Source organism: Alexandromys fortis, unplaced genomic scaffold, assembly GCF_014885135.2.
Source record: "Alexandromys fortis isolate MF-2015 unplaced genomic scaffold, M_Fortis_MF-2015_v1.1 scaffold_87, whole genome shotgun sequence".
NCBI classification, from domain to species: Eukaryota; Metazoa; Chordata; class Mammalia; order Rodentia; family Cricetidae; genus Alexandromys; species Alexandromys fortis.
In genome coordinates this window covers 4,786,048-4,800,203 of record NW_026067971.1, presented here as the reverse complement: position 1 = coordinate 4,800,203, position 14,156 = coordinate 4,786,048, and the positions used below count along the sequence as shown (strand labels likewise).

Genomic DNA, 14,156 nt, shown 5'->3' with positions numbered 1-14,156 from the left:
TACAAGCTCAGGACTTTCTGTGTTTTTGCTGGGGCTCAAAGGTATGAGTCTATTTTTACTGTTGTATAGATATCTGTTATTTGCTACTTCTATAGTATAGAATTTAATATGGAGGGGGTGCAGAAGGCATCACCGCTCCTACTTGTTATAATTGTGGAAAACCTGGGCACATTCAAAGGGATTGCAAGAAATCCAAAAGCTCAGGACAAAAATGTTTACCGGGCATATATCCTCGGTGCAAAAGGGAAAAACATTGGAGTAGTGAGTGTAAATCAAAATATTATAAAAATGGCTCTCCTCTCACTAAAGAAGGAGAGGAAGAACCTAAAGAGCCAAAAAACTAGAACAGGGATGTTCTAATCACCTCGGGACGAGGGTATGCTTATGTGTTTCCACAGAATGCTGACTCCCCATTTGGATCCCAGATCGCCTCATCCGACCTGCTGTTGCAAAACAGAAGAAGGAAAAGACGGTGGCGGAAGCAGATGTGTCTGTCTGTCATTTCCCTTGCATCGTATCCTGACTATCCTATCCTTCACCTTGGTCCCCCGTGGGTGGTGGTCTCCGAGAGGGACGGTCCGCGGCACCTCTCAACTCAAGAACAAATGCAGAGGACCAGTCAGACACAGGACACAGTGGGCCCAGAGTCATAGCACAAACAGGAGGGTCCCACCTCAGCTCATACCACGGAGCTTCTCCCTGGACCTGGCTCCTGTGCTGACCTAGAAGCACAGTGACAAGGACCCTCTGCTTAGCCCTATAGTAGTAAGGCTCCGGAACCTTCTAGGTCAAGCCTACTCTTCCTTGTAAAACTCAGCCTTGGCAAGGAACTGCTGTCTCCCTAGCCGAAGCCTAGAAACCATCTTCAGGCTCTGATCCGGTGACTCAGTCTCTATCACTGCCTGAGAACTGTCCAATGACTGTCCTGTCTGCTGCCAGATAGTGTCAGACGGGTTGAGTCAGGAACCGTTTACACCAATGTTCCCTCTAAAAGTATAATCTTAATTAGTAAAAAAAATGCAGCAGTTGGTAGGAAAAAAAAAAAAACAGACAAACTTGTTGTTATAGTGAAATAGTGGGGAAAAAAACCAGAGACTCCTAAATAATAAACAAGAACACATGACTGGCTGTGTAACCCCAGTCAGCTTCCTAAAGCTCTTGGTCTTGGGTTTACTTCTTTGGCCTCGTTCACAAACTTACTCTATCTGAAATCTTACTTTTCTTCATATCATGAAGTTCTGCTTTAGATAAATCTGGTAAGCTATAATTTTTTTAGGTTGTTTTGGCAATTGATGCTCAGTGTGGATAATGACTCAAATTCTAGACGTATTTCTCATTAGAAATACGCTCACATCTATAATGTTTGAAGATTCTAATGGACAGGTTCATGAAGAAGCCAGTGTGGTTTAATATTTAAGTGCCATTTCTGTGCTGGTAACAAACCCAACCTTGGTGTTCTGTGCTCCAACGGCTCCGAACACGAAAGTCTGGGATATCCCATCTCTTGCTTCCTGAACTTCAGTGTCCTGTGCACCTTGTCTCCAGCTTTCGCATTTCAGCGTTAGAAGGCATGTCTTTAAAGAGGCCCCACTGTGTATACAAGGAATGCAATATGCTGAGCTCATAGCAGCAGGATGGTGGCTGCCAAGGGTGGCGGGAAAGGCAGGTGATAGTCAAAAGATACAACCCTCCAAGTGAGCAGAATTCCATGATATAAACGCTGAGAGACAGTGATGGGAGGAGAGAGACTTCAGCCAACAACTGAAACAATCAGAACTGAGACGACAGAAATGCTCTAAATTTGGATCATGGGGGTTAAACCTCCGTGCATTAGAAAAATAAAACAGACGCCTATGTGGATGGATCTTAAGGCATATAAAGTATACCTCATTAAAGTTGTTTTCTAAATAAAGCTTTCTGCTTCCAAAGGAGAAAGAAAAACAAACTAACATCATTTTTAAGCTTATTTTTGGCTATTTATTTTAAATTTGTGGATTTTCTCTGTTGGCAGATTGCACTTTGCTACTCGAGGTACTTACAGTTCAGAGCTGCAGAGGGACCATTATCTTCATAGCAGGTATTAAGCTAAATATTGAATAAGTATAGCACATCTACCACGCACCAGGAAGAAATGATGGGTCATTAAAACAGAAAGTAATAACATGAAACTTATTTAGACTTTTTTATCTAAGCAAACATTCCTGGGTCTTTTCTCCTGTAAATTATACTCTTGAGAAAATAGTTTCCATTTTTTTTTCACCTGCCAGCCTATTATAGGGCATATAAATGAGGAAAATGGATGAAGGTGCCCACAAGGAAAGGCTGCTCCTAACTGGGGTCATCTCTCCAGTCTCCCACCCAAAGAACATTATTAAGTTACGGATTAAATCCTGATCCTCTCCACGACAAAAGTGGTGGATTCTTTTCTGTGTGGCTGTCGGCTGTTAAGCATCTCTTGGTCCACATTGAAGAGGCAGGTTTCTCCTTAGGAGTTTAGTAAAAAGCCTGAGGACGGGCATGGCACAGACTGGCTTCCTTGTACCCATAAAAAGCCTCAGAGAAGACAAAACAGAAACCAGGCTAGCAAGATGCTCAGCAGTTACAGCACTTACCGAGCAAGCCTAATGGCCTGAGTTCAAGCTGCAACCCGTAGAAAAGGGGAAGGGAAAGGAAGGGCTTCACAGAGTTGTCCCCTAACCTCCACAAGAACACTGGCGTGTGCATGCATACATGCATGCAAACACTCTCTCTCTCTCTCTCTCTCTCTCTCTCTCTCTCTCTCTCTCTCTTTAAAAACCCATGCTTCAACATGCTTCAATTCAGGATACCTGTAACTTTTCTGAACTAGAAAGCAAACAAACAAAACAAAAGAACTGAGATGGGCTCTAAGCTACGGCTTCCCTCCCCCTCTCTTCTTGGAGAATACATGAGGATCCTGGAATAAGAGAGGAGGGACACGAACTAGGTCAGCGAGGTTTCCTTTAAGAGTCTAGTGATTGGTGAGGACTTGGGAGAAATAAGGCACTTTAAGGAAAGCAATGACCCAACTGTCAGGATCCTAAAGGGAACTTGGAAGGCAGGAGCCACCATGAGCAGTCTGTCACCTGAGAGTTCAGCACGGACATAGAAGCTAACATCCAAACCCTCTGCCTGGAATTTTTGTAGACAGTAGGTTTCCTGTGCACCTCACGTGGAAATCTGTCACAACTAACAACGAACTGGCCAGCAGGGGACTTCCCCAAATCCCAACCTGAACCGGAAGCCACAGAAAAGAAAATTGCTGGCTTGACCTCCTGGTCCTCACATACTTCTCCATTGTGGCAATGACAGGCCAAACACCTTCAGAACATCTCCGCTAGAGAGGGCAAGCGTGTACTCACAGATGCACAGGACTACAAGGAACAGGAGGTAAACGACCAGCTCCCGCAGCATGCTTTTCAGGTATTTCTCCCGGTTAGTGCTGCGCTCCTCCATGAGTCTTGTTCCCCAGAGACCTTTAAAACAAGGAAAAGCAAACACAACAAGGTCATCTTTCTTTAGACATTTCACAAGTGGCAAAAAAAGAAAATGAAATTAATAGTACGCCAGTTCTCACAGGGAAATACAGATACCTAAGACTATGTAGGCAGGCAAACTGCACGTGATTCGGAAGTGAATTTATTTAGTATACACCATGTCCCACCCTCCTCAAAAGTACACGATCCAAGGCAACTCAGTCATCTTTGTAGCCTCTAGGACCATTAGCAAATCTTGTTAAAAGTTTAGGAGGGTGGGAAACAAAGGCAATTTAAAAGACTTGGCAACTGTGTGCATCTGCTTGGTAAAGGATACATCTGGTACCCTCCCTGCTAGGCCTGGCTAAGTAGACGGTGTGGCTGCAGGATAAACCCCTCTGCGGTTGTGACAGTGCAAAATCCGAGTTGTTGATCATTTCCATCTGGAAACATCTACTGAGCTTCTAACATGGTGGCAGAGAGACTCTGTGCTCTCCTGTGTCCTATAAGAAACACAGTGACCACTGACCACGCTTGGCCCGTTGATGCTTAACAGGTGTTTTCAAAGCCAATTAATATGGTTTTAAATTAACAGCAACCATTCATGCGACTCCTGTCTTTCTTTTTGGGAAAAACTACGCTCAGCAACCATGTTGTGTATTTCCAGCAGATGGAAAGTGTCGGGTGGTGAAGGAAAGATGATGTAACCCTCGGAGAGATTGCTGGAGAGAATTACCGGTTTGGGATTCGGCCAGCAGGCAGCATGGTGGCTGTCCAAGGTCCCCTTAATGAACAGTGTGGTTGAGTCTCAATGCTGGTTCATTGGGAGAGCCTTAGTATCTTCCCCCAAACACTAACTTCTCAATCCTTCCAGTTAGGCTATTAACAGAATCAAACCTTGCTCTCCCATGTTACCTGTAGCTCAATCTAGACTCTTGACCTTTACCTGCCTCATTAACCCAAATTCAGACCACATGTTAGCCAGAAACAAGCCACGGGAGAAAGGGGAACAGCATGGAGGAAATGAGGTATCATTAAGGTTGATAAACTTTTTAGGCCTTATAACAACACAAGAGCTCTACTCCATTAAACTTATATATTCCGTTTCCTTTACTTCCTTTTCAAAAATGAGCATCCAAACTTCACGGACACCGCGTTACTCATCGCAGGCTTCGCACTCTGAAAGTTGGACACAGTTTATGACCGGGCCTGCCAAGAGCTGGCATTTGCTCATGCAGAAGAAATGCAGCAAGGGGAATGTTTACTCATTGCAACCCTATTATATTCAAGAGTTTTTACAAACTTAGACGACATGGAAAGTTACAAGACAGGCTAATGCCGCAGTCAAGGCTCAGGCTTGGCGGCCTCGGTACGCCCGTTCTTCTATCTTAGGGTAGAGTTCTGGAGGCCAGCTCCACAGTGTCCACGTGGTGACTGCTAGTCTCTTTAGCATCTTTATTGCTACGTGGTCAGTGATTTTATTCTTCCCAATGGTTTATAGACAGCCATGCGCTAAGGAATAGACATAAGTTCATGCAAACGGTATTCTCTGACCTTTACATAAAAACAGACAAAAACGATGTCAGGTTTTTCCTCAAGCCAAATTTGCAATGAATTATGGCAATTTAGTTCAAGCCCTTAAAAGGAAAAGAAATGTCTCCCCTTTCTTATCTCTATTACTGTCATGTATTTACTTTTTCTAAACCACCCTACCTATCTCCTAAATATTAAAATTGTTAATTCCCCCACCCCCACACTGGATATATAGAGAGGTCTATCTTAGGAGACAGGGCCCCTCAAATAGGGGCCTACATCTGTCCTACGTGTCCACCACCCATGAGGACACAGGCTACCCTGCTACCCTTGAGTGAAGGGGCTTAGCCACTCCCCTATTTTTCTGGCTAAACCGTGGCTCTGGCCCTTAGGAAGGTTCCAGTATGGGAGTATCTGGAGAGGCAGCCGACACAGCAGGGAAGAAGGACTGTTGGAGACTAGTTCCCTGGGGCACAGCCTGCCCATCAAATATATTAAAAATTATATTTATTAAATAAAAAACCATGTCCAGCAACTAAATAATAAATATGCAAAGTGTAACACAATGAAATAGAAACCAGTCATCTAAGGAACATAGTTCGGATGCACGCTGCTGTAGGGAAGAGCTTGAAAACAGGCGACACAAAACAAGCCACACAGCAGGGCTCATTCTGAGTCCACGTGCAGTGGACTTGGACATGATCACGACAAGTCTGGGAGGAAATACTAAACAGAAGCACGCTGTTAGAAATATATCTAATACCCGGCCAGCTGCGGCCAGAAAGGTGAATGTGATGCTGCACGTACTTTGGCACAGCTTAAAAAAGGAAAGTTCTTCTACTTCAGATAAACTAGGGATCTGGATATACGGAGTAGTTGATATGGCTAATCCTAAATGTCTCGATGAGTCAACATTTAAAAACCAGGGAAATATGAAAAAATGACTGGCTAAAGTTAGGTATGAAAGCTGCAGGTACTTGTCATAGCAAGAACAGCTATGGGCGCCAATGCTCGTAATTAAATTCTGGTGCCAATATTTAAAAGTTGCGACCTTGGGGAAGTCATTTAAGCTATAAAAACCTTGGTTTCCTCATCAGGAAGATGGTATGAGGCTAGAGTCTACCCTAAGGACAAAACAATGAGGAAAACCCTGGGGTTGTAAAAGCTCCCAATATCTCCAAATATCCCTTATGGGACAAAAGGTCCCCTGTGCGCTCTTGAACCACTAGGCTGGTGATGAAGCACAAGTGGACTCTGGAGACTCGAACAGCGACTGGGTCAGTCGCTGCACACAGTGATCACGAGTGGCAGCTAAGAATGGAGAGTCATACTGGTTATCACTTTGGGGTGGTACTGTTTGGTATGGCCACCTTCAGACTTTTGCAAACCTCAATAACCTTCCCGATAATTGAATTCGCCCCTCTGTAGACATCAGAAAGAAAGGTGGAAGAAACGCAAGTTATATGTGCAACAAAAGAGTGGCAGCCACTAATCAAACGGTACACGTCAGTGACAAGCTTTGTTTCTTTCAGGGAAAATAAAAGCAATCCTCGTGTTCATTTGTGCCCTAGCAATATGTGACAGGAGGTGCTAGCTGTGGACAGAAATCCGTGTCTTCCCTGCTGGATATGTGGCTCTATTATATTCTTCAGCCCTCCTGACAGTATTGTTAGTTACGTAAATTGAGAATTTGCCGGTGCAGCAGGAGTCAAAGCAAGGGTTGTTTCCAAGGTGGTATGGGGCACTGCCATCGAATCATTCAGCTGTCCTTTGCTTCCTCTGGTTCAGGCTTCCAGCACCTCTTCACTGGCCTCCTGCCACACCTGCCTGGCTGATGTCTCCCTGCCTCAACCTACCTCTGGGAACCATCCAGGATCCAAGCTGCCAAGTCCGGTTCATCTAGCACGTTCTGCTGCAGCTGCGAAGCCTTCAACTACCTCCTAGTATCTAGAGATACAGTTTAATTGCCCAGGTAGATGCTATGTACCTCAGAACAAGACTTTGAACAGTCCTGCAACCTCAACTCCTCACTGCTAAGGAGAAAAGTCCACCCACTGTCCAAAGCACAGGGAGCACCGTTTGCTGTCCACCTACTATTCCTGGGGGCAGGAGAATGGAGACCGAGCCCAACAGATCCAGAGGGGTGACAAGGGAGAACCTGACGATCTAGAGTCACTAAACTCCTTTAATAATCCCCACTATCTGTGAATATAGCAAAAGTCACTTTCTGTCCCAATCCTTGGGGATTGTTTACATGTTATATATGCAGTTTTCATTACTGTTATCCCACAAGCCAGAAAGAAAAAAATCCACGTCTCACTCACTGTTAGTTATTGCACATTTCTGCGCTCTGATCTTTGGGAAAGAGTGATACGCTACTATAACTTATCTTCTTTTACAGCTGCTAGCAGTCCGCCATCCTAATACTCAATATTTAATACCTGTGGCTTACTTAATAAGCCACAAGAGGTCAACTACATTTCTTCCTAACAGAAATAAAATGCTCAAATTTTTCTATAATTAATAATTTCTCAAGTTTGTTCTCTTGTGAATTTCACCTTTGATAAAGGCACCATCCCATTATGTTATTATTATTGTTATTACCATCATTATTTTTAGAGTTTACTAGGTATTACTGAGGGAAGAGATGCAGAGGTACACAGGGCAAGACCCTGGAAAGGGTCTCACAGCTGCCAAGGCCTCTCCAGTGCTCTTCTCTCTTGGGACCTTGACAAAGTTCACACTGGTCAAGTATGCATAGCTCACTGTGAGTTTACTGAAATTCTTCCTTTAAAGAAATAGATATCTATATATGCCTCAATATAAAAGCATACTTTTATTTCATTGTCTCCCATTATTCAGTTCAAAGTTAAGTATATTACCAATCGCTCAAGTTGATTTTAAAACCATGTGACTTTCCATTATCTATTAACTTACAAGAAATGTGTACTTCACGTTGGTGAATACGTTTTAAAAGCACTTCTGACCTAATTTAAGATAGGAATCTGTTTCACAGGGTTCTAGACATTAAAATAAACTTTAGCGTTTCCCTTTTCTATCTATTGAAGTTACCCCACAGGGACGGTCTGCTTCTCACCATGCCCCACATCACATTAACTGCACACATATGTAAAAGCGGGGCCTAAGTGAACTTTTATTATGTGTAATATTCACGGAGTACAAGGCAGCAGGACGCGCTGCCCATTTTAGAGGTCTGCTCATTTAATTCTTGTCAACACTGGCCATTTCTTTTCCAAAAGAAAACTCAAACTCAAGGACTGGAGCAGTTAAATGCCAGGTTCAAGGTCAAACAGTAGGAGAACCAGGATTTAAATGTAGGCCTAACCTGTGTAAACCACGCTGCTTCAACGTCACTGAGAACTGCAGACAAAGAGGGCGGGGTGGTGGTGGTGGGGATGACGACAACAAGAAATACCAGGAGGGAACTCTTAAAAGCTGGAGAATTATTTTACTAGGTGGCTGAGAGTTATTGAAACTTTTCCTCGGATGCCTCTGGTGGCAAAACATTGAGAGCGCGGGGTTCAATGTGCTATCGGAAAGTCCGCCTCCTCTCCAGCCTTGGGGAGAGTTGTGCACAGCGAACGCTGACACATTAACCAGCTGGTATCTGGAGAAGCAATCATCTTGTTGCGACGGCAGAGAACATTATTTTGAAACATACTTTCAGTCCTTAAACCCACGCGGAGTGGGGGTAATATTTTCTTTGCAAGTGTTTAAGAAATATGTCTAGAGTTAGAAATGGTCAAAAATGTGTTTCTACAGACCGTACTGTATTACTGCCAGCAACAACTACCCTCTCGACCAATCGTGCCCATCTAAAGGGCATCACTCTCAAAACTTGGGTAGCACTGTTGGTTCCTTCCTAGACCGGCTGAGGGGACCTGCATCGCCGCCAAATGAAAATCTTGGGAGCTGGAATAAACTACCTCCTCGTTTTGTGACACACACAGTTCCAACTATCATCAGCTGCACTAGAATATTCTCTTTTTGTCCACTACAAGTCCCAGATACTCCCCGCAAAACAGCTTTCTCCTATTTTCCAAAGTGTGCTAGCTCCTAATGAGAGGGGGAGGCGCCCGACTAATTCGCACCAAGGGCGCAGTGGAATTCCAAGCTGGGTACCGGAAGCCTGGCAGAGTTTGCAGAGGTAGGGAAGGAACTGGGGTGGAGACGGGAAAGTGAAGGACGAGGGGTCGAGGCCTCTGGAAAGCAGTTCTCCAGCACTCACTGGACGGCGCGGTCCGGTTCTTACCTCGCAGCCCGCGCACCAGTCTCTGGGCCCAAGCCACTCGGGGCAGCTGCCCATCCAGCGGGAGATGGCGATGCAACGGGTCCCCGCCGCCTGCGGGACTGGGACACGGCGCGCCCTGGTCCTCTAGCCGGCGCCTCCTCCCGCTCGGGTGCACGGTGCCCCGGTAGCTCCCCAGGGCTCGGCCGCGGGCTCCCGTCGAGCTCACAGCCGAGGAGGAGGCCGACCTGCGACTGCCCGGACGCCACTCCACGTCCATCTCCACCACCATTCCTCCTTCCTCCCCTTCCACCTCGTCGTCGTCATCGTCCTCCTCGGCCTCGAAGCCCGGGTTATCGCGGCTCCACGCCTGCCGGGAGCACGACGAGAGCGGAGGGGATGGGGAAGCCGAGGCTCCGGCCGGAGGATCCCGCGCAGCCGCTTGCCGGATGCGCTCCATCTCGATCTCCAGGCCCCGCTGCTCCCGGAGGCCTCCTGGGACCGCCAGGCCGCCCCCCACAGCCGCGCCTCCCGCAGCCAGCCGGCCGGGTCCCGGAGCTCGCGGCGCGGGCGAGCGCTTCGCATCTCCGGGCGGCTGCGGCTGCACGCGGTTGGAGTTCACCATCGCGGTCACTGGCGCCCAGCGCGCCCCGGGGCGCCGCTGCCCTCGGCCGCAGGAGCCATATTCTTTTCTTCCCGGGGTCCGCCGCCTGCTCCCCGCCTCCGCCCGCCCCCTCGGCCCGCCTCCCGGGGCCGGGCCTTGCCCGGGATGGCTTCAAATGGGGTGTGTGTGTGTTTGGGGAGGGTCCTGGCCCCCAGCGCACGCCCCGCGCTCCCCCGGCCAGCGTTCCAAGTGGAGCCAGGGTCCAGAGCGGCGCCCACATTCCTATGGGGTGGTTCGCGAAAGGAGGGAGTGTTTGGCCGGCCAGCTCCTCTGGAAAAGGAGGCCTGGATTTGTGCGTGCCTGCATGACCTCGAGATAATGCTTAGGCCCTGTCCATCTCCTGCCTAGGTTTACCAAGGCGCAAAAAGGAGTGTAAAAACTGAGACCTTCGCGTGGGATAGAGTGAACTTGTGAAATCTTGCTTAAACTGAAGTCTCTAGGCGCGCAAAGAAATCTACCCTTCATTTAAAAACAGGAACAGATCACTAAGTATGCCTCTCCTTGCCCTTGCCCTCATCCTCCTGATTCTCCGGTCTCCTCTCTCCGGAAGTCATGGGGATTTGAAGGACTAGGTTTTGGGACTCTCTCGGATTGCTAACGCCTGCGCCATTATCTCATTTCCTACCCAGCACTAGGCTCTGAGGAACGGAATCCTGCCTCAGGCCTTACGTTTAGCTTTTCATTCCTCATTCCCCACCCTATGCTCAACTGACACATCCAACTTAATACTTTGCAGTTGGTTCATGTTAAGCCTGCTGCTCCAAGCTCGGATTTCTATGGTGTCCCCATCTCTTTTAAATTTCACATCCCTGGTTGGGACTTCTCATCTCTCCCTTCACTTCTAAGGTTTCTCTTAGAGACATTTCTCATCTGCCTCTACTTTAAGTCCCTCATGGATCTTCTTGTTACGTCTCCCCTCAAAGGTTTCTCTGATAAACCCTCTACTAGTTGTTTGTTTATTTTTTTGAGACAGGGTTTCTCTGTAGCTTTGGAACCTGTCCTGGAACTAGCTCCTGTAAACCAGGCCCCTCTCAAACTCACAGAGATCCGCCAGCCTCTGCCTTCGGAGTGCTGGGATTAAAGGCATGAGCCACTTTTCATTCCCACTGGTGGTGGTGTCATTCCACACTGGAGCAAACGATTTCAGGCAGTCCCACCTCTCTTCTGTCATTCCAACACTAACCCAGCCTCACCTTAGCTTCAGGGATAAGACTGGATTGGAAGCCTTCAGAAGTGATATGGCCCCTGTGTTTTCCCATGTCCCCGCTGTTTCCAGATTATAGGGTCAGCAAATGGGCATGATCTGATCCTAGATTTGTTTGCTAGACTTGTTATCACAACCTACCTCATTCTGTGTTCAGTAATACAAATGTGTTTTCTCAAAGTGGGTTGGTTGCCCTCTCCTGAGGGCTCCCTTGACTTGCTGGCTGCCCATTTTGCCTGTGTGTCCCCTTTATCCTTCCTTGGATGCTTTCTCCTCTTGCGCCTCTTCCTCCTCCTCATAGTGGTTACAGACAACCATAACTGTATGATTTAAATTTAGTTGTTATGAGAAAGACCCAGTGACCAAGTATAGCCATATCCTGAGATGCTAGAGCTTAGGCATTCAACATATGATTTGGGGCCAGGGTATACACACTTCAGTTATAATGGGCCCTACAATATTTTTCTAGAATGGTCTGCCTATTGTGCATCTATCTGTGCAGCATTATTTGTTGACCCTGTGTGGATTTCCTGTATGTAAAATTAAGAACTGGGTAAGTTAAGTAGAATGTAATAATGACCCTGGTCTCAAGAGAAGATGGATCTAACAAAGAAAGGTGCAGCAATCTCCCACTGGAGAGGTCGGGATGCCCGTCTTTCCAGGGCCCTTTAGAGAGGCAGTTTCTGAGCTGTCCCACCTGCAGGGTGCTAACAGAATAGCTGCTTAACAGGCATCTTCCCAAAGAAGCCAGGTATGAGGAGAAAGCGCAGACTCAACCAGAAAATAGGTTCAGTCAGTGCATTGATTATTTTTGGGGGTAGGGACTCAAGACGGGGTTCCTCTGTGTAACTTTGGAGCCTGTTCTGAAACTCGTTCTGCAGACCAAACTGGCCTTGAACTCACAGAGAACCTTCTGTCCCTGCCTCCCGAGTTCTTGAATTAAAGATGTGCACCTCCACCACCCGGCCAGTGCATTGATTTTTAAATATGATTCAAAAACCGTAGCCATGACGTAAGGTGCTTAGAAATAGAGACCTTGCATTTCTCACACCAGTCTTACCAACTCAGAAATTCTAGAAATTTTGCTCTGGAATTCAGAATCTCGTTGGAGGCTTCTGACACCCTAGTGTGAGAAGCAACGCTGTGTTTCAGATGAAAGAGTTTTCACACAATCCGTCTTATAGCCCCAGTGATGATATCACCCAGAAACCACTCCTAGAAGAAGGTGCTCTCCTTCTTTAGTGGGTCTTTGTTTACATCCCACTAATTCACTATCAGCACCCTAGGAGCAGATGGCTTCATGGTCTGGGGGAAGTTACTTTCCCTTGTGCCTGTGAACACGGAAATAGTGCTAAATCCTGTCTCTCGGGTTTGCAGGATTTTTTTCCCAACTAGAAGACAGTAGGTCACTGCTGAGCGTGTGCCTTTCTCATCTGTCCTCGGCATCTCTTGCTAGTCCCTGTGAAGTTCCTTGCTTTAAGCAGGAGTGCATGGATGAGAAAAGTGCCTTTGTCAGGGAAGAACAGAAAAAAACAAATTTATTCAGTTACTTTCTGTTTACCTTGAATGTCCAATTGATTTTAGATAGGATGGAATAGGCAGACCTTTCATGGAGCTAAAGTCTCATTGGAGAGATACTCACCCTGAATCTAAATAACAGCAGAAGGGGAACTGTTATTTAGTATCTAGTAAAAAGTGGAAGTTTCCAAGTCAAGAGGGGATTCACAAGAGAGAATGGGTAGGAAAAGCGGGAGGACCACATCATGGAAGGTCTCAGAGCTGATAAATCACCAAGTTCATAAACTTAGTAATAGGTCTGTGTGTTTTTACAGAGTCAATTACTTAAAACAAAATGTGAAACATTCTTCCAAAAACGACATCCTCACCATTAAAAGTTACCCAGATTTCTTGAAAATGTACCTAAATACCTCAGAGTTGGATGTGTGTTTAAAAGAAAAGCAATTTTGAGAGAATCTATGCAGTTTTGGTGAACTATAACTCAAACAGTGCTTGGCCCCTTTTGTACTGAATCTTTAATCTTAGCTTTCCTGAGCTCAGGACCACTCAGTGAACATATTCCCTGCTCCAATGTCTTCATTCTTTCCAGTGTTTACTTTAATGGGTTTATCCCTTTACAGAGCAACTGGCGTTAGCTCAAGCAAGGCCTGAGGCTGTCGCTTTTTCTCCCTGTGGACAGAATGGCTTCCACAATCCTCTTGTATTAAAGACTTCAATACTTTAATACTGTAGGGAATGGATGCTGTTTGATTTCTTATCTTTGTCGTGGGCTTTTCTGGGGACACACAGTACAAATCCCACATTTAGTCTGAGTGCTGCTGTAGACATCAGAGGAACTTGCAAGCAGCAGCCTTAAGAAGAGCCCAGGTAAATTTAACTCACAGCAGGGCCCATGCATCCAGTGCCAGCACTGTTGATGTTGGAGATCTGTTGACTGGGTCACTTTAGTTTTCCAGTGAGAACTGGTGAGACAGAAACTGACCGAATACCCGTTGGGCTGGACATCTCCACCTTTAATAGGAAATCCAGAAAGAGTTCCTGGCATGTGTGGTGTTGCTTAGCAACTCACCAAATAGACACTGTTTTTCCTCATCTTCCCCCAAGGAATTACTTAATAACATTGTAGGGTAAACTTGTTACCACTCAGCATCTGAAATCATTATCAGAAAATCTGACATTGGGGCCATTATAAGGAGAAATACTTTTTTCTTTTTAACTTCGGTTTATTTCTCATTTACTTCTCATCGGGCAAGGCACAGACTGATGGCATTCTTCAGTCTGGTTTGGGTTTAGATTGGTCTGCCGAGTCTGCCAGGAGCTAACTTAGTGACCTAACCTCTTGTCTTAGTTTCCTGTTCAGAATAATGAAGTTTAACATCCACTTTTAGATCCTCTTTGGAATTCAGACTGAATGCTAACAACGGGATATTCTCAAATTCAACAAGCTTTTAACAAACGCTCCCAAAACATCAGGAGGAGCCATGCTGGATTCCA

At 46.2% G+C, this 14,156-nt stretch overlaps 1 protein-coding gene and 1 long non-coding RNA gene across 3 annotated transcripts in view; one reads left to right on the top strand and one right to left on the bottom strand.

The window, feature by feature from the left end:
- Positions 1-9,984, bottom strand: part of Pkd2 (polycystin 2, transient receptor potential cation channel) — a 40,613-nt gene extending 30,629 nt beyond the window's left edge. Inside the window, exons 1-2 of one of the 2 annotated variants that reach the window (XM_050155585.1) lie at positions 9,301-9,984; positions 3,381-3,494 (exon numbers count right to left, since the gene is read on the bottom strand). In XM_050155585.1, the coding sequence (XP_050011542.1) occupies positions 3,381-3,494; positions 9,301-9,901 (715 nt within the window). In that variant the 5' untranslated portion in view covers positions 9,902-9,984. The remainder of the gene's footprint in view (positions 1-3,380; positions 3,495-9,300) is intronic. The other variant, XM_050155584.1, reaches the window with a different exon arrangement.
- On the top strand, positions 7-7,547 carry LOC126509608 (uncharacterized). Its single transcript, XR_007594217.1, has 2 exons — positions 7-2,077; positions 6,816-7,547. It is a non-coding gene; the product is annotated as an uncharacterized lncRNA (long non-coding RNA).
- Positions 9,985-14,156: the final 4,172 nt, after the last annotated feature.